This window comes from Prionailurus viverrinus, chromosome C1, assembly GCF_022837055.1.
Source record: "Prionailurus viverrinus isolate Anna chromosome C1, UM_Priviv_1.0, whole genome shotgun sequence".
Classification (NCBI taxonomy): Eukaryota; Metazoa; Chordata; class Mammalia; order Carnivora; family Felidae; genus Prionailurus; species Prionailurus viverrinus.
In genome coordinates this window covers 58174780-58194686 of record NC_062568.1, presented here as the reverse complement: position 1 = coordinate 58194686, position 19907 = coordinate 58174780, and the positions used below count along the sequence as shown (strand labels likewise).

Genomic DNA, 19907 nt, shown 5'->3' with positions numbered 1-19907 from the left:
ATTAAAAAAAGAAGTAAGATAAATTACATTTTTATACTACATTGCCAAAGAGAGCAGCTTATTAACTGACTACTAACCATTCTAAAATGATCTAAATCTGTTTCTACTTCAAGCTCTCCAAAACATAAAAAAAAAGATGAGCAGGTCTCCTATTGCTATTCTGATTTGTAACAATAGAAGCTAGCTCACCTGCTGTGAGTATTTGATTTGTGCTGCTACACATCTTTAAATAGGCTGGAAAGCCATTTTGCACCGTGTAATATTTTCAACTTTCAGATGTTCATGAAGAACATTAGAATTCTTTTAGAACATTAGAACATTCATTTAACATTAGAATTTTGTTTACTATTGTTTAAAGATTATTTGGTCATCTTACATTATATTGTAAAAATTTCTTTCCAAAGTAAAAATAAAGTTTAAAGCTATACTCAGTTTTAGTGGCTCTCAAATCTTTCATCATGTACTATCACCCATGTTAGACCTTTTTCCTAATTTTGCTCTGGCCTGGTCGTCTGTTTACTACAGACTCTAGAGGGTGAACTGAACTCAAGTTCAGGCCCAAATAGTGTTTGATAGAGGCCAAATGAAAATTCGAAGAGGATTATTTTAGGAGGAAAAGTCTAAGCCTGTGTATAGGTTGAGGGGAAGGAATTAGTAGAGAAGGAGAGAAGGAAGAGTTGAAGATATAAGAAAAAGAGGAGATTAAAAAAGTTAACTTGTAGAACAGATTTCAAAAGGGTATTGTAGTTGCTTATATAATCTGGGTCCCTTCTTTATTGTATATTCTATTAAACCCATGTAAATGTTAAGGTACTTTATGGGGTTATCTTATGACCAAATTTGTAGTCCAGAAAGATGTATGGAGGGTGATGCATTATGGAGAGAAGAAATTGGCATCAAGGTGACCAGTTAAAAAACTTTGTTGAAAAACCTCCTCCCCCACAACAAATGATGCAGACATGAATGTTATAGTGGAAATGAAGAGGAGGGGCCCAAATCATGTTTTATTTAGGAGATAGAATCTGCATAGTTTGGGAGCTAATACTGTGGTGTAAAAGAAAGAATGTGATGTAGAATAACTCTTAGCATTCTGATTTGGTGACTGAAAAGATTGTGGAGTTTTTAAACCAAGAGGAAAAGAAAGATTCATGGGGGAAAAAAGACAAATTTATGACACATTTAAAACAAATGTTTATTTATTATGAGACAGTGTGTGTGTGTGTGGGTAGGGGAGGGGCAGAGAGAGGAGGAGAGAGAGAATCCCAAGCAGACTCTGTGCTATCAGCATGGAGCCCAACACAGGGCTCAGTCCCATGAACTGTGAGATCATGACCTGAGCTGAAATCAAGGGTCTGACACTTAAACAACTGAGCCACCCAGGCACCCAGTGACATATTTTTTAATGTTATCTGAGGGACATCAAACTAGAGATTTCTGCTTGGGAGTTGAGTGGTTGTATCTGTCACTAAGACAAGTGATCCAAGTTTGGAGAGTAGTCAGATTTACTGATTAAATCACTCAGAGAACAGTTCTAGTAAGAAGAGAGTGGTACAAAGAACCTTGAGGAATATAAACATTGAAGGGACAAGAAAGAAAAAACTTGTTATTCCATTGTATCTATCTATCTATCTATCTATCTATCTATCTATCTATCTATCCATCCATCTGTCTGTCTATGCCACAACTTCTATATAAATAATACTGCTATGAACATAGGCATGCGTGTATCCTTTTAATTAGGAATTTTGTATTTTGGGGGTAAATACCCAGTAATGCAATTACTGGATCACAAGGTAGTTTGATTTTTGAGGAATCTCCATACTGTTTTCCACAGCTGCTGTACCAATTTGCATTCCCACCAACAGTGGATGAGAGTTCCTTTTTCTCCACATCCTTACCAACACCTGTTGTTTCTTGTGTTTTTGATTTTAGCCATTCTGACAAGTGTGAGATGGTATCTCATTGTAGTTTTGATTTGCATTTCCCTGGTGATGAGTGATGTTGAGCATCTTTTCATGTGTCTGTTGGTCATCTGGATATCTTCTTTGGAGAAGTGTTTGTTCATGTCTTCTGCCCATTTTTAAATTGGATTATTTATTTTTGGGGTGTTGAGCTTGATAAGTTCTTTATATATTTCAGATACTAACCCTTTCAGCCATAAAAAAGAATGAAATCTTACCATTTACAATGACATGGATAGAGCTAGAGAGTATAATGCTAGCAAAATAAGTCAGTCAGAGAAAGACAAATATCATATGATTTCACTTATATGTGGAATTTAAGGAACAAAACAAATAAGCAAGGGAAGAAAAGAGAGAGACAACAAAAGAAATGGACTCTTAACTGTAAAGAACAAACTGATGTTACCAGAGGGGAGGTGGGTGGGGAGGGAGGGGTGAAATAGGATTAAGGAATGCACTTGTCATGGTGAGCACTGGATGATGTATGGACGTATTGAATCACTGTATTGTACACCTAAAACTAATAGAACACTGTGTGTTACCTACACTGGAATTACAGTAAAAGAAAGAAGTTGTTAATGTCAGGTATCACAGAGCAGGTAAAATAATCGATAGCAGAATAGTTTATAGTGAACTATAATATCAAGAGTTTATATTTCATGGGGTAGAGAAAGTGTAATTTATAGTTGCTCTCTTTCATTATGAGCCTAGATATTTGGAAGCTAGAACTTTATGGTATTTCAAGTTTAAAGATACTGCCTTGGTGCTGTCAAGTTGGGTGTTACTTTATATCATAAATATATGAAGTTCACATTAGTATAATGGTATGAAATCATTCAGAGGTTTATGTGGATATGTTTAGGTATGTTTATGCTTCTTAAACATTAATGTATTGTCTCTTTTTTTTTTTTTTAAGAGTTCTTGTCTATTGGCAGTATCAATTGGCTGGGAAGGAGGTGTTTATGTACAGACCTGTGGCCACACGTTACATATAGATTGTCATAAATCTTACATGGAATCATTACGGGTAAGTTGATTTAAAGGTGTATGTATCTTTCCAGGTATTAAATATTTTTATAGCATATATATCCCAGTTCATCTTGGGTGATTTTGATTGCTATTTGAACTATTCAGCCTTGTAATTCCCTGACCCCTTCAGCTTTAGGAATTTCATTTTTTTTTACTTCACTTTAGCAACTGATTTCCATGGTAGTAATTCTAGACTTTGCTACTCTAGCTCTGAAATACTATGCTTTAATATCCTACTATATCATTTTGTTATATGATCACTCTTCAGATTTTCTTATTTCATTTTCATTAGCGTGTTTTGCTTCTGACATCAAGATCTCTAGTCCTTTAACTCCTTTATATTTTCCCTAGCATTAGTTCTTCCTAGCCTCACTTTTTTGAACAGTGCCTATTCTGCTCTGAATATCATTCATTTAATCCTCCTCCCTTGGTTTTAGACCCAGGCAGGTACCCCTCCAGAAAAACCATAAAACTAAGTTAAGTGGTATGTTTGTAAATTTGTGGTTTCCTATATAATAGTGGCTTAAACTAGGGTCACAGATTGTAGATATTATTTATCGATTCATTTACCTGTCTTTGATCGGTTTCCTCTCTTAGTGTCCCCAGCAGCTATTCCAAACCTTTGCCTCCTCTATCCCAGGCTCTTTGCCTAAACTCCAAGATTCCTTTCCCCTCATCAGATTCTCTTTCTTTGTTACCAAGAAAACAGTGGCTTTCTGTCACACACTACCTTAGCTTCCTACTTTGCTGATCTATTCCCTGATAAATGAGTCTGCATCCCAACCAATCCTTTTCTTCTCTACTCTTTGAGATAGTATTCCTTCTTCTGTTCAGGAATAATTTTTCTGTTTATGCTCTAATATTCCTTTCTCCCATCACCTTAGGAGCTTTGATCTATTAGTAAGTAACCTCTTTTTATTCCGTATCTTAAGTTTTTCTGCCCATTCTATTGTTTCTTTTCAGTCCATAAAGATGCTCAGGTCCCTGCCATTCAGAATTCCTTCGTTTGACTTTGCATTCCCCTGTAGCTGCAGTTTTTCTCTTTTTCTTAGCTCAACTTCTTAGAAGTGTGGTCTTCTCTATTCCCTGATTCCTACCTCAGAAGCAGTGGATTCCTATTTTTCCCTTCTTATCCTTCCCTATCACATTCATTTAGCAAATTCTATTAATTCTGTTTCTTAAATCTCACTTGACTGTACTCTACTTTCATTATTGTTGCTTCTGCCTTTTTGTGTATGCCTTCATTTCTCATCTTGACTATTGCAATTGCTTTCTTAATCGGTTTCCTTACTCCAAGTCTGATTTATTCATTACATTGATCTTTCTAATATGTAAATCCGAAGACATATGTCATTGGCTTAAAAATCCTTTACTGAATTCTTCCTGATGGGATAAAGTCCACTCTTCTCTGAATGGCATTCAAGGCACTTCATGATCTGGTCTTGCCTGTTGTTGCTTCAGCTTTATCTTTCATCAATTCAGCATTAATAAGCTAATTAATGGTTCCTTAAGCACATTATCCATTTTTCATATATCTCCATTCAGTCGTTCATTCAACAAATATTTATTCAGTGCTTACAGTGTTCCAGATACTTTGATAGACATTGGGGATTCATCAGTGAATAAGACACAGTTCCTTCCCTTTAGGAGTTTACTATGGATTGCATGAGATGGTGTATGTGCTGAGTGTTATGAGGTATACACAGGGCCTTTTTGGAACATCTGCCAAGTGCCAGAACATTTGATGAATTAAGGTGCTTGAGTGATGAGAGATAAGGGAAGATTAGGGGTCATACTGTAGAGGACCTGGTAGTTCATGTAAGGAACTTGGACTTTGTTTAGATAGGTTCTTTACAGAGAGCCATTAAAGCCATTTAAGACTTTTAAGCAGAGATATGTTCAGAAAGATCATTGTGGTAATTGTGTAGATGGTAGGGGATTATGGTGGGATTGCAGGAGAGTAAGAAAGAATGCAATGAGGTACAAAATGATGGTGGCTTGGGGTTAGTCATGGCACTGGAGATGGAGAAGAGCTTAGAGATTTGAAATATATTTAGAAGAAAGGTCTTCTGGATGTGGTGAGAGATAGCATGTGGAGTGTCAGAGGGAGGAAGGAATCAGGTGATCATTGAAAGATTTTGATTGGGAATAAGAGTCACATTAGGTGGATCACGTTGGCAGCAGTATGGTTGGAAGACTAGTTAGGAGATATTAGCAAAGAGAGTAGAAGGAAGTAGATGGAAGGACTTGTGAGATTTATTAATTAGATATTGAGATGGGAGAAGGTAGGAAATAGAAGGAGCTGTCATGACTCTCTTTTCTGAGATAGGAAGTGTAGCTTTATGCTTCTAGAGTAAAAGGGGCAAGGCTCAGGTGGGTGAAGGGACTTGACAAGTGAGGAGGTGGTTTGGAAGAAACACTTCGGAATTGGGTGAGAGAGTGCTTCATAGGATGTTGGAGAGAGATTGTCAGGAAGCATTCAGGGCTCAGTTGGCGTGGAAACAGTTTGTAGCAAGAAGCTATTTCAGTATTCCATAACAACCCTTAATTCAAGTGTAGAATTGGAGAAGCCATACATTGGGTTAATTTTGTATGAAGGTTTTGTGGAGTGTGCATGATAGAAGGACAAATGGACAGGGAATGAGAAGTATTGACCGAAGAGTTTTTGAAGTGGTAGACGGTGTATAGGCAGGAGAGGAAAGGCTTGATAAAGTGGGGAAAAAAGGAGGAACTAAGACAGCTAGGAGTTGGCAGTCAGAATGTAAGCTGTTTGGATTTAATATTTTCAGATACGGACACTTTGGGGTCATTTCAGTATAAGGGGATAGTCATGGTAGCAGGTGCTGGAGTAGAGTGGAGGTCAAAGCTATAAGAAATAATGAGGTCAGAGAGGTGATAGACTGAGATGTAAGATTGGTTGTCTCCGTTACACACTGAAGTTGCACAGGAGGATGACGGGACTTGGAGCGATGAGGAAAACTGATTCAGGTACCAAACTCTTGAGTGATGGAGGGCAGTGGATGACAGTAAAAAGGAAGGAAAAGGGTGATGTCACCAAATGACATTAGCCACAAACATGGGAGAATGCAAGAGTAAAGATCTCAAGCCAGCACTGGAGATGAGAAGGATACTAGGTGGGAGGGATGTGGGAGAATGAGCAGTGCCTACTTGAGAATGCTTCTGGAGAGGCTTTAGGAAAGAACACATTTTCAATCAAGGCAAAGAGGGGGATCTAGCATTCTTTAAAATTAAATTATAGAGGAGCTTATCATAGAACGTTCTTCAGTGATATCAGGACCCTTTCCCCAACCATCTAGTATGCTCTACTCTTCTTGTATATCTTTAAAACTTAGCTCACAAGTCTCCTCTGAGAAGCCTTCTCTGTTGTATTTTTCACACTATTGTTATAATTTATTCGTTTCTGTTTGCTTTTATATTGTTAGGACCTTAAGTGAAGATGTACCTTAAGTCTTTATGCTATCACCTGGCACAGCATTTGACACATGTTAGGAGCTTAACAAATATTTATAGAATTGGATTTAAGAAGACATGGTGTTATATTTTTAAGAACTTAAAAGAAGTGTCAAAAAGTGAAAAAAGTAGAATTTTGTTCTTTTAGTCAAAGTATTTGAGATCCAAGATAAAGCAATTAAGAGTGGGGAACTTAGGGGCACCTCGGTGGCTCAGTTGGTTAAGTGTCCAGCTCTTGATCTCAGCTCAGGTCATGATCTCGTGGTTTGTGGGTTCAAGCCCCGCATAGAGCTCTGTGCTGATGATGTGGAGCCTGCTAAGGATTCTGTCTCTCCTTCTCTCTGCCCCTCCCCACTTGTGTGTGTTCTTTCTCTCTCAAAATAAGTAAACATAAAAAAAATTAAAAACAAAAAAGAGTGGGGAAATTTAAATTCATCCTGACATTGTCATTACTTTTGTAACCATAGACAGATTCATTTTCTTCTCTTTGTATCCTTTTTTGCTCATTATTTTTGTCTTGTTTGTGATAATGGTCATATTGTAGCATTTGTACATTTACATTAATACATTAAAACATATTTTGAGATAGAACATTAGGTTAGTGGCAGAATAAGAAAGAGACTGCTGAGAAAAAGAGTAATATAGTGGTTAGGACTAAATAGCAGTGGCCTAAAGAGCAAAACAGATGTGTGGTGGTGTCATGCAAAAGAAAGGAACAAATGTAACCGTCTGGATTCCTGCCTTAAGTTTTCTGGTTAGTTAGCATGTATAGCAGTCTCTCGTGAACAAGAATTTTCCTAGGCATATACACTTATGTGTCTCTTTAAAAAATTCTGTTTCCTCCTCTTTCTATCAGAAACATCTGAAGAAAAGGGTGATAAATTAATTCCCCTCCTCTTACACTTATGTTCTGAATACTATAACTGAATCTTTCCCCATCCATTAATCCTAAACAAATCCACTGCATGAAGTCCAGTCAGTTGTGTTTGGCAGTTAAAGACACATCACGTTTTTAAGGCTTAATTCTCAAAAGTTGTCAATTCTTCATCAAGAGAGAAAGAGGACGTGCACGCACAAGCAGGGGAGGAGCAGAGAGGGAGGGCACAGGATCCGGGGTGGGATCCATGCTGACAACAGAGAGCTTGATGCGGGGCTCAAACCTGCCAAATGTGGGATCGTGGCCTGAACTGAAGTTGGATGCTTAACTGAGTGAGCCACCTGGGTACCCCTAGGGATGTCTTTTTTTTTTTGTATGGTTCATTTGTTTACCATAAAGTGTAATGATGTAAATTTTGTTTTCTGTAGAGGTGTGCATTATAAATCTGTATGTTTATTTCATCTTTTAGAATGACCAGGTTCTTCAGGGCTTCTCAGTGGACAAAGGAGAATTCACGTGTCCTCTCTGCAGGCAATTTGCTAACAGTGTTCTTCCTTGTTATCCTGGAAGTAATGTGGAAAGTAACCTTTGGCAACGTCCTAGTAACAAAAGCATACAAGACCTCATAAAGGAAGTGGAGGAGCTGCAGGGACGGCCGGGAGCTTTCCCAGTAAGCATCAGTGTAAGGCAGAAATACCCTGGTAACCTCAGCTATGCTTTCAGCTCTCATTTTCCTTCCTTTCATTTTCATTCCCTTTCCGAATTGCTCTGGACCTTTAAACATTTAATAGAAATTGCTTTTAGATGTTTTTCTCTTCTGTTTGTGGTTGCTACAAACAAAAATGAGAATAATGGAACAAATTCTTACCAAAGACTATAGTTTTTCCTTCATCTAAATTGTTATAGTTTTAATATACATCTTCCAGATCATGAAATTCTATAAACTTAGATATGGTTAGACTCTTTTAAGATGTTGAAATCTTAAACCAAACAAACAAATAAATTACATACATATGTATCTTGTAATGTGAAGCGTAGTCTAACCACTTTAAAATATGTCTGTTAGGTATATTAGGATTAAGATGATATGTGTACACATACACACTTTTTATGTGTATAGTTATAGATTTGCAAACATTGTGTGTGTGTTAGATAAAATATCATACACCTGATTGAACCATTCACAAGTCAGTCTGTTTTACTGTGGGATTTGGTGTAAGTGAACCCATCTTTTATCCCATTCAGTAGGATTTTTTAATTTTATTTCTTAAATTATTTTTTTGAACATTTATTTATTATTGAGAGACAGAGACAGAGCGTGAGCAGGAGAGGGGCAGAGAGAGAGGGAGACACAGAATCTGAAGCAGGTTCCAGGCTCTGAGCTGTCAGGACAGAGCCGGACACAGGGCTCGAACTCACAAACGGTGAGATCATGACCTGAGCCGAAGCCGGATGCTCAACCGACTGAGCCACCCAGGCGCTCCAGGATTTTTTAATTTGATTTAAATATTTAAATATTTCCCCTTTAATACAGATTTATGATGTGGTCCCTGAAAGAAGTCATAGCTGTGCCTAGTTTAAGCAGTAAATGTATGAAAACTATTAATATTTGACTTTTGGGACAGAAATTTATAGTTAAAAGCTACTCTGAAAGATTCATCTCTTGGCAGTTTCTTTTCTCAGTTGAAGACTATAATTTTAGAGTCTGTAGTTTTCTTCTTTTGTAAATCCAAATTTTTATGTGTTTAAAATATGCTTAAAGCAAGGGACATCAATATTAGTGTTTGAGAAATGCACTTAAATGAAAATCAGGTTGTTTATAAACATGAAACCTGTTCCAAAATATTATTTTAATGACATCTACTCATTTGTTTAGCATATAGGTTTGTGTGGTTAGTTCATGGTTAGATTATAGGTTAACCAATCACAATATAGAATTAGGATAAGATAAGAGAAAATATTTCTTAATCTATTTTATCTTTGTACAGTAAATATATTTATGGTAGAAAGTTAATGTACATTTGTTTTAACTTTTTAACTTTAATTTCCTAGTGTATTCATATGATAAACCTTGTAGTGTAGACTATATTAGAGAAAGTGAATATGAATAAACTTTATATATGTTTCCTTTTTTTGCAGTCAGAAACCAACTTAAGTAAAGAAATGGAATCTGTTATGAAAGATATCAAAAATACCACTCAGAAAAAATATAGAGACTATAGCAAGACGCCAGGCTCACCAGACAATGATTTTCTCTTTATGTATTCTGTTGCTAGGTAGGTATACATGTTATGTACTTCAATATTTACCTATCATTGGTAGTTGGTTTTTTGGTTTGTTTACTGCCATTCATATTTATTTGAAGAAAGGATACGTATTTTTTATGTTGGTTAAAATTATGGCTAGTTTTAGAAATTCCTCAAAGGATCATAAAAATGCAGGTTTCCTTCGTTTTCTGAAGAGTTTTTATTTTAATGAAATATTGGGTGAAATGTTCTTATGTATTATAGGATATGTGGGAAAAAGTATATTGTTAACATTTTGGGACAGTCTACCTCAAAGCATGTGAGTATTATATATGAAGGGTGTTGTTAAGAAATCACTGTTCAAGTCCTATCAATAAGTGATAATACTGTAAACAAAAACATGGTAATGTATTAAACACTTTTAATTTGTTTTTAATTCATAAGTAAGAAGAACTTATTTTCTTTGTTTTCAGCTAGTAAAAGATCTAGTAATATCCTAAAAGACTGTAGGTGGTTTAGAAAAATCAGATAAAGGAGCCAAAGCAAGAGATCAGGCATGCTCTAAGCCTCTATTAGTAGCTAGCAGGGGGCTCAAGAAAATAGAGGTAAATACTTCTCATCTTTCAAATTAGGTAAGATTAGTCTAATTGACTGAGTAGGTGTTCAGTACCTAAGAAATAATTCCAAATAGGAATTTTAGAAAACTTAATTGAATGAAAATGGAGAACCATAAAAGAAGTAAATAGAAAAGAAGCAGGCACAGTTAGGAACTTGTAAACACATTCTGCCAGAACTGATGTTGTAGACCCCTGGATATCCTTAGAAGCATACTTCGTATTTCATCCCAAGTAGTGTTATAATAGGTAACATTTAGAGAGATAATGTAACTTGAATGTCATGCAGCAAAATTAGTGGCATGTAGGACTAGAATTCAGATCTGAGTCCAGGTCTATCGTTCTTTCAATTACTGTCCTCCTTTTTCCTCCCCTGTGTTCACATTTTATAGGTCATATGTGCATGTGGTTCATCAGGGCCATTCTGTCTGCCCTGTTCCTGGAGCAGAGGGTAGTATGGGTAAATGAACAATATGTAGTCTTTAGAACCTAGGAAAAAAGGAACCAGACTTAAGGAAATTGCAAGCAGGTTAGAGCTCAAGATAAGGAGACATTAGTCTTTCATTTAAGAATGCAGATGCTGGACATAAATTGATGTAAAAGGATCTAATGGCTTGGGAAGTAATTTTCTAGTCTGCACATTCCTAGACTATTGTTGTCATTTATCCAGAATACTTCGGGAGAACATATAACAGTTAATTCAACATTTTGTGTTTGGACAGTTACCAACTGCATACTTGCAATAAAATACACTTTATGTGAAAACTAAATTGAATATGATTTAATTTTGCTAAGGTTTCAAGGTTTTAAAAAACTTACATACAATATTGTAGTAGTAATGGTGTAGAAGACTGAGATGAATATAGACCCACCCAGTTATGCTATGTGTATGTGTGTGTGTATATATGTGTGTGTGTTTATATATATGTTATATATGTGTGTGTATGTATATATACATTTGTGTGTAAATACTATGTTTATGTTGCTTATTTATGCCTTTCATTTTCTTAGGATTGACCTCGTAAGAAAATTCTGGTTGAATAGGAATGATCTGTCCGTGGAATTTTTCTACAGTATGATAAATCAAATAACTTGATTTAAATTTAGTTTAGTGGAAATTTTAGATTCTTATTTCTTGAATATATAAATTCCTATTTTCTTAAATATCAAATAACTTATAAAGCTTGTCATTTTAATAGGAGACTTTATAGGATACCCAGCATATTTTGGGTTTTCTTTTAAGGGAAACGCAATTTGGTTAAAATTGTCCAGGCCATTGTAAAGTTCTCACAGTGAGATTACATGCCTTTTCTAAGTTTTGCTTAGTCATTAAAAAGAAAACAAACAGAAACCAAATTAATTTAAAAAATTAACAAAAACACAAATTGAAGGAAAAAAGTATATTGTAAGTTTTGTGTCTTAATGTAATTTTTTCAAAGTATGAAACCAGGTCTTTATAAATAACTTATGCCTAGCATTATAACCTTATTTCATAAATACATATGATTATAGATTATGATTATTTTCATGCCTAAAAGGTAGGCATTAAAATGTTTAGCAATATTTAAAATGTTTAAATGTTTAAGTATTTAGAAATAAACTTATTTGAATTACTTAACTTTTAAATTAAATATTGTGATTCTTAAATGTATAATTCATTAGAATGTACACATTTATTTGTATTTGACGTTAGTAATTTAAATGGACTGCAACCCTGTTTCCCAGAGCTGAATTTCTTCCCACTGAATGAGTAATTTAGTTTGCTCTTTAGGGAACTTAAATTTTTTGATATTTAGGAACAAAATACATCCAGTGGTAAAGTAGCCTATAAAACTGTGGATTTTAATTGTTTTAGAGATTTTTTTTTTGGTAAGGCAATACATTATTTCTTTGTTTTTCATTTTATTTGCATGGTAAAGCAGCCTTGGAGGATTTTTTTGAGGGCAGTAGAGAAGAAATTGTTGGAATAATATCTTTCTGTTACATTAAAATTAATCAGAATTACTATATTCAAGTTTTATTGTATTTCCAAAAAATGGTCTGTTGCAAATGTCAGTCATTCAGATGGAATATGGAAAGTTAATTTGGGGAAGAAAGCTTTCTTCACTTAAATACCAATTCATTATTTCTTTATTGAAACAATAAATGACACTAATTTTAGTAATAGATTTTTCCAAGGATTTTGGACTCAAGTTACACATAGCCTAGAAGTATTGGTGAGTAGTATTTAGCCTGTATATATATAGCAAGAAACGTGGAAGTGGAAAGATGAAACGTGAGTAGCTGAGATGTAGATGGAGAGACATCTTTAAGTCACAGTGGGCAAACTGCTCCATAGAGTGAGTGCACCTTGCTTTACACATTAGTTGCATGATTTTAAACTTTATCAACGAATTATGTTCAAAATAAAAGGAATGCTTGCTAAAATACCATATTATCCATTTTAAAACCAAAATTTATTTGATAATAACCACCACCACCCCCCTTTTTTTTTCTGTTTCACTGCTGGATTTAAGGAAATAGAAGGAAGGGTCAGCAAAAGAAAGAGAATAAACTATAGGGATAAGAGACTCTTATCGTTGGTTATATACCAAAACAAAGAGGTTGCCAGTTCCTAAGGTGTTTTTGAGCATTTTGCTGTGTACCATCAGGGATTTAGAAGCTTTATCTGAAATGATCCCTGCTCTCCAGGAATTTACAATGTGGTTGGAGAGACAGAATGAATATATATCAATCTGTATAAAGCAATACAGTTTGTTTAAAAAATATCATATTGAAAAAGTGCTGTAGAACTTGAGAAGGGAAGATGAACAAATTGAAATATAAAGTATATGGAAATGCTTCTTTCCTGTCCCAAGATAAAGGAATTAGTTCTCCCTGACTCCTGAAGGAGGTAGAGCTTGAGCTGAGTCTTGTATAATATAAGCTATGGTATGGATGAAGGTATTTTTTTTCTCTGAGAAATTGAGTCACTTGTTCAACCAGTAAGGGGTAGGCTCAGGCCTTGAACCCACACTATACCAGTGTGTGTTTGAGTGTCTCTGTGTGTGCATGTGTATACACGCATTTGTTTTTCAAATTATTGCTTTAAAAATTGAAATTAGTGCCAAAGGAGGGTGGAGGAGGATGGAAATTTGGAAAGCAGACCTTAGTCATGCAAAAAGAAGCTGGAGCATAGTTGGAGTTTTTATGTGGTATATGTAGGTGGACACCAAGGTAGGCTTGAAGCAATCTTTCTCATTATTGTTTCAGATACAGAGATATTTTAATTCATTTTTTTCTTTCCAAACTAATGGATGTGTGTTAGAAATATAGAAAGTAGAATCTACTTTTCTCTGAGAACAATCTTTATGTCATCCATTCAGGAGGGCAGAGACAGAATATCGTGTTGGGATTTTCAACAGTGAGGGAAAATCAAACATGGGGCATATGACATGTTTGTATGTTCTTTTCTCTAGCAAGTGTTAAATTAAAGGATCAGTTTTGATGTAAATGAAATAAGGAAAAGCTGAGGGTTAGGGTCTCTTACATATTGATTTTTAAAGTCCTAGATTATTACATGATACTAATGTTTTGGGTAGGTGGGGCTTTGTGTGTGTGTGTGTGTGTGTGTGTGTGTGTGTGTGTGTGTGTGTGTGGCTTTTTTTTTTTTTTTTTTTTTAAATGTCAGAGGAATGTTGTTCAGGAGATTTTCCAACCATAATCCGAAATGATTAATTACATTTAGTAGTTTTCTTTCAAGTAGTCTTTAAAATCAACTTCCTGGTAACATGTTTGTCATCCTTTAAAGTATTTTATTTGATGATTGAATTCTGTTCTCTTATTTATATTTTAATGAATATTTTTGCAAACTGTGCTGAAATAAAAGTTGACATTCTGGTTCTGACATTCGCTTGTAAGAATTGATCATGTTTCTGGTTAGCTCTTTTAAAAGTACAATCTAGGAAATCTTAGTTTTTATAAGAGAATATAGCCATTAATTTTTTTCTACAGATTAGGCAACAGAAGATTTGTGAAAACAAAATATATTGATCTCATTTATATTCCCTTGATGAAGGAACACATGCTGGTCTCCGCTCGCTTTCTGTCCACTAATATGAAATCCTTGTCCCTGCTTCCTTGCTGGTAGGTTTTTAGAAGTTCAGTGAGCAATGCAAATCGCCTGAAGGGTGGAAAATTCCCTTGTCACACAGATGCCCTTATCAGCAGCAACCAGATGGAGCTCTGAGCAGGAACATTATCAATGTTAAATTGCTTTTCCCCCACCCCAGTAGAGAGGATTAAAGCATTCCTTTAGAAATGGGTGGCAAATGTACAGACTTAGGAATATGAATTTAACAGTTTGCATTTATATGTACATATATGAAAATAATGTTTCACAACATTCTGTCTTTAAAATACAACCCAAACCAGTTCAAATTGTTTTGTTTTAACTAAAATAGGATAATACTCTTCCTTGAATTCATTTACAGAGTAAGCTTGAAATTTTACCTTTTTTTTTTTTTTTCTTTTGAGATGGGGATATCTCACTATTAGTGTAAAATGCATATCTTGGATATAAATTTATTCAATTTTAGTTGTGACAAATAAAGGTGTGTTTAAGTTTATTAATACTGTTGAAGTAAAAATACACACATTTTATCACTCAGATTTTCATTTATTATTCTGGAAAAATTCACTGGCTATTTTATTTTCTTGTTTTTGAGTAAACAATTTGATTTTTGAAATGTCAGTTTAACTATTATTATTCTGTAAGCTAATAATTGCTAAATATATAATAATTGCAGATCTATATGAACATTATCAATGTTTAGTAGTGTCAGTAGTTATACAATGTACTTTATAAAACTGTGATTTTAGAAGTCCATAGAAGAGACTGTTGTTAATTATATGTGTTGTTCATAGCCACTTTGATGTTAGTGATTTTAATATTGAATTCTAGATACTATCTAAGCTCCAGTGAGTGATAACCGTTTCTCCGATAGAAAAGTTGGTATGCCCTTGTGTTTTATATGACAGTAACCACCTATTCAGTGGCTGACAGTTGGGTACAAACTCCTTCATCACATTCATGTGCAGGTTTATGAAATGTGTTGCTGTTGTTTTCCTTAAGGCCTAGTTTTTAGTATTTGCCAACATTTGGGATTTTGCCGCAATTACATCGTGATGTGTGCAGTTTTGCAGGTTATAAATATGAACATATAAATATAGATAAACTCTTTCTTTCTTTCTTTCTGTCTTTCTTTCTTTCTGTCTTTCTTTCTTTCTGTCTTTCTTTCTTTTAATTTTCATTTGCTACTCAGATATATCTTGTTGTGGCATTCAGGTAGCCAGGGTCCAGAAGTACAGATCCCTTTTTATTTATAAATATCAGATAAAATATTATTATGGATATTACATAAACTATTCTTTGGCAAATAATAAAGTTGAAGAACTTCATTATTTAGGTTGATTCAGACATATCAATAAAACAAATTAAAAAGTATTGCTTCAGCCTAATTGAGTTCTATTTTAATGCTTTACTTACAGAACCAATTTGGAACTTGAATTAATTCATCGGGGAGGCAATTTGTGTTCAGGTGGTGCAAGCACAGTTGGCAAAAGGTCTTGTTTAAGTAAGTAGTAAACAGTGCTAAATTTAAAAACATTTTTATTTTAAAAACATTTTAAATTATGTCATTTCTGAAAAGCCTCTGCAGGCAAAGTGGTTTTTTGATGTATTTTCACATTCTTTTTATGTTCCATATAATCAGTTTTAATGGTGATTATACGCTTTAAATGGTTTATCTTGTACTTTAAAGAATCATATGAATATTTATCTCTTCCTATACTATGAATACTTAGTAAATAAATGCCATACCAATAGATCAGATTTACAGGGGCTCAAAAATAAAACAATGTCTCAGCTATAAAAAATTGTCTTCAAACAAATTCTTTTAAAGAAGTTTTACATTGTCTGGATTTAAGAAAATCTTTTTACAAGTTAATTTGTGTTGCCTACAGATTTCTGTCATACACAGTGCTGCTGTTAATGAAGGCATTTGCACTCTATTTTGATGTGGACATTACACTATATAAAATTGTGGATGCTTGCTTTTATTTATGAATATACTTTATGTTAGGAAATGAGCATGATTTTTCATTACTTTTTGTAAGGGTAAATTTGAGAGAAGTATCATTTCATACTTAAAGTACATTTTTCATGAGTATGGTTTTGATGCTATCACTATTTAGTCAGAGAATTAATGTGAATAATAGGAGTAATGTTATTGAATGTCATGTACAGCCAATTATTCTTTCCCAATCACTGGAGTTAAAATGTTACCTAATGTCATCAGCACAGGAAATAAAAATTGTTTAAAATATATAATGTATTCTTTGAAAAATGAATGTGTTTTCTTAAATGCTAAAAAATATTAGTAGTTTATTAAAAATTATCAACACATAGGTTTCAAAAATATATGCATGTTATTGTAAAAAATATACATATATGTGATTTTGGTATGATTTCAAAGGACTGATCAAAAACATCTTGAAAATTTTAACATAAAGGTACAAATTTATGTGAAATTTCAACTGAGTTACTTTTAAAATTCTTACTAGTTGTATTAGATTTTGATGTTCTGGGTTATCACTTGATTCCTAGAAATGTAAGATTTTGGAAGTTATTTGTTACTGAATAGTATTTATTGACTTTTGTATGTATTTAAACCCTACTGTACCAGGTGATTTAGTATTATGTTTTAAAGGAGAAGTTGTTGATACATAAGAGTTTTAGTTTCTGGACTGTTTGAATTAGCAAAAACTATAAGTTCACTTATTCAGATTATTTTTTCTTATTAATTTATTCTTAAATGATGTTTGGCATCAATAGTGTTCCAGAAACTGTCATATTAGAAAGTATTTAGTAAATGAATTTCAGTTTTATGTTCAAAAGCTCTACTTCATTTTTTCCCCTCTGAGGTACTTAAATTTATCCAGAGACTTGTAAATAATGAATTTATTCAGAATCTTAAAACTAGTAGTAAAATTCTAGCAGCATCCACTTCAGTTATCATCCTTAATTTTAGTTTAAATTATTAAATTGATAGTTAACCTCCACTTTCTTTTTATTTTCCCCTTTAATGAATAAGAGATTATAATGTGCCAATAAAGAAAAGGTCATGAACATCCTAAATAAAAAATCAACACTATTTTTGGTTTTTATTTTTCTTCTTCTGATTTATGTTAGTCCTTCATTCCCCCAGCTTTCTTGAAGTATGATTGACAAATTATATTGTATACAATTCTATATATTAAGGTTGTACAACATGATGGTTTTTATTTTTACTTGCCATATGATTTATTATTGTTCAGTTGCTTATGCATTATTTATCCTAATGTAGAATATATTTTATGTTGTATAAAATCCCACTGTTTTGCAAATGTTATTTACACAAGCTTAACTCAAACTCAAACTTAAGATGATGGTGTGTCTTAGGGCCTTAGATCAAATATTTCATTTTTTCATTTTCCAGTAGAATGTTAATAGTATTATTAAACAAAAATTCCGTCTTTTCTCTAGAGACTCCTTTTAAGTCAGTATTTTCTTATTTCCATTTATTGTTCTCTGTTAACTTTTTAAATATCACATTTTTAAAGTGTCTTTTTGATCCCGTAATATTTTGGGGAAAGAGTAAGAAAATGCCTCACTAATTAAGCAAATGGTATGGAACTTACACTTTGGAATGGTGTTCCATTACAACTTCCTGATAAAATTGAAGATTAGTCAAGAAAAGAGTTAATATATTTCATCTGGAATAGCTTGTAAAATGCCTGATAGATCATTATGAATGGACACACACACACACACACACACACACATACACACACAGGCAGGAGTTGAGGGGGGAAAAGATTGTTCTTTCCATAACAACAAAAGTATAAAATATTACTGTCTAAATTTATGTTGAGAAATAAAATTGTAGTGGAACAATGCCATTCAACGCTTACATATTCAACATTTTTAAGCATTGAGGTAAAATGGCCAGTACCTAATCATAATAAAAGTTCATTCCTACATATGTATCTGGGAAATTTTCCGAAGTAAAAAATGAGCAAAATTAATTAACAAAGCAGAGTACTATGGTGTTTTAATAATACCTCACATTTGTAGTTTTAAAGTTTATGAAGTACTTTCACATAAATTATTTAGTCTTTAGAATGACCATGTGAAATAGGTGTTATCTCTTTTTCATAGAAAAGGAAACTGAAGTTCAAAGTGATTGCCTTGCCAAGTCATACAACTGGAAAATATCAGAGCTTGCACTTGAACCCACCTCTTCTGACTCTAAATTCAGTTATGTAAGACATATCCCTTGCCCTTAATTGTACCAAAAGGTACAGAACCTTTAAGAACTTTTACTCATGGGCTTAGTTAAGGACATCTTACTGAATACTGTTGCCTTGGAATCTTTCCAGGCTCTACCTGCTAACACTCCTATTATTTTGTCTCCTGTTTTCCTTTGTTAACCTTTCACTGTGATTCCTGTTTTTGTTTGGGGCCGCTGCTTCAGATATTTTCTCAAGTCCTGATTCCTTCTTCTTTGAATACCAGCTGGTTTTCTTTTTATTTTTCACCAGTTTGCTGGCTGGTTCCTTCTTACTCCTGGTATCTGCATCAGCTCCCACATACAGCTCTGCTCCTGATTTCTGGATCAGAGTTCTGGACCTCCTGTTTATCAACTGGAAGGTCAGGCATTGAGGACCTTGTATTCAGCAGATAAGACTGTCTAGATAATTAATTATAAGATAGAACGTGTTCAATTCTATTTTTTTATTTTAATTTTTATTAAAAAAAATTTTTTTTAATGTCTATTTATTTTTGAGACGGAGAGAGACAGAGCATGAATGGGAGAGTGTCAGAGAGAGAGAGGGAGACACAGAATCTGAAACAGGCTCCAGGCTCTGAGCTGTCAGCACGGAGCCCGACGCGGGGCTCGAACTCACGGACCGCGAGATCATGACCTGAGCCGAAGTCGGATGCTTAACCGACTGAGCCACCCAGGCGCCCCAGAAAGTGTTCAGTTCTAAAGAGGGACATAGATAAAGTTCTAGGGAATTTGGAGGTTTGGGATCATATCTAGATGATAAATCAGTGAAGCTTTTGGTAGACGTGGCATTTGAACAAGACTGTAAAAGATGAGTGAATTTAGGATTTTTGTTGCAAATTGGTATATATGCTGATAAGTACCACCAGTTTCATTAGCAGCAGATGTAGGACAAAGCAGATGCAAAAATTGAAGGCATAACTTTTAATTAAGAATAATGTTTTATTAAAATTGGTTAATTTCTTCATTCAAGTGATTCAAAAGTACATACAGAGCTCAGAGTCCAGTGAGGTTCACAGGATTTCAACACTTTTTTGCCATGATAATCTTAGTGTATTTCTTAGGTAGAAATTGTTGAAACTACTGGCTGGGCTAGGAGTAAAGGGAGGAGGTGTCAGTTGGTAAATTATTAATATTTGGGATAGTTTTAAAAAATATTTATCTTTAGGTAAACAACATCTTTCCATATCTTTGGGTCTGAGACTTTATATTACTGTCATTTAAGAAGCCACAGTTTATATTAAAAATTAAACTGTAGTTAGGTGAAATTATGGCAAACCCTTGCTTTGACATTTTCACTGGGGAGTCTAACTTAATTTTGATATATGATCTCATCAAGA

General features: G+C 34.0%; 1 protein-coding gene across 2 annotated transcripts in view; it reads left to right on the top strand.

The window, feature by feature from the left end:
- The window catches only part of UBR3 (ubiquitin protein ligase E3 component n-recognin 3), a 234392-nt gene that overhangs the window by 156023 nt on the left and 58462 nt on the right, over positions 1–19907 (top strand). Inside the window, exons 27-30 of one of the 2 annotated variants that reach the window (XM_047870436.1) lie at positions 2878–2988; positions 7808–8008; positions 9478–9614; positions 15728–15813. In XM_047870436.1, coding sequence (XP_047726392.1) covers positions 2878–2988; positions 7808–8008; positions 9478–9614; positions 15728–15813 — 535 coding nt within the window. Of the gene's footprint in view, positions 1–2877; positions 2989–7807; positions 8021–9477; positions 9615–15727; positions 15814–19907 lie in introns of both variants that reach the window. The other variant, XM_047870435.1, reaches the window with a different exon arrangement.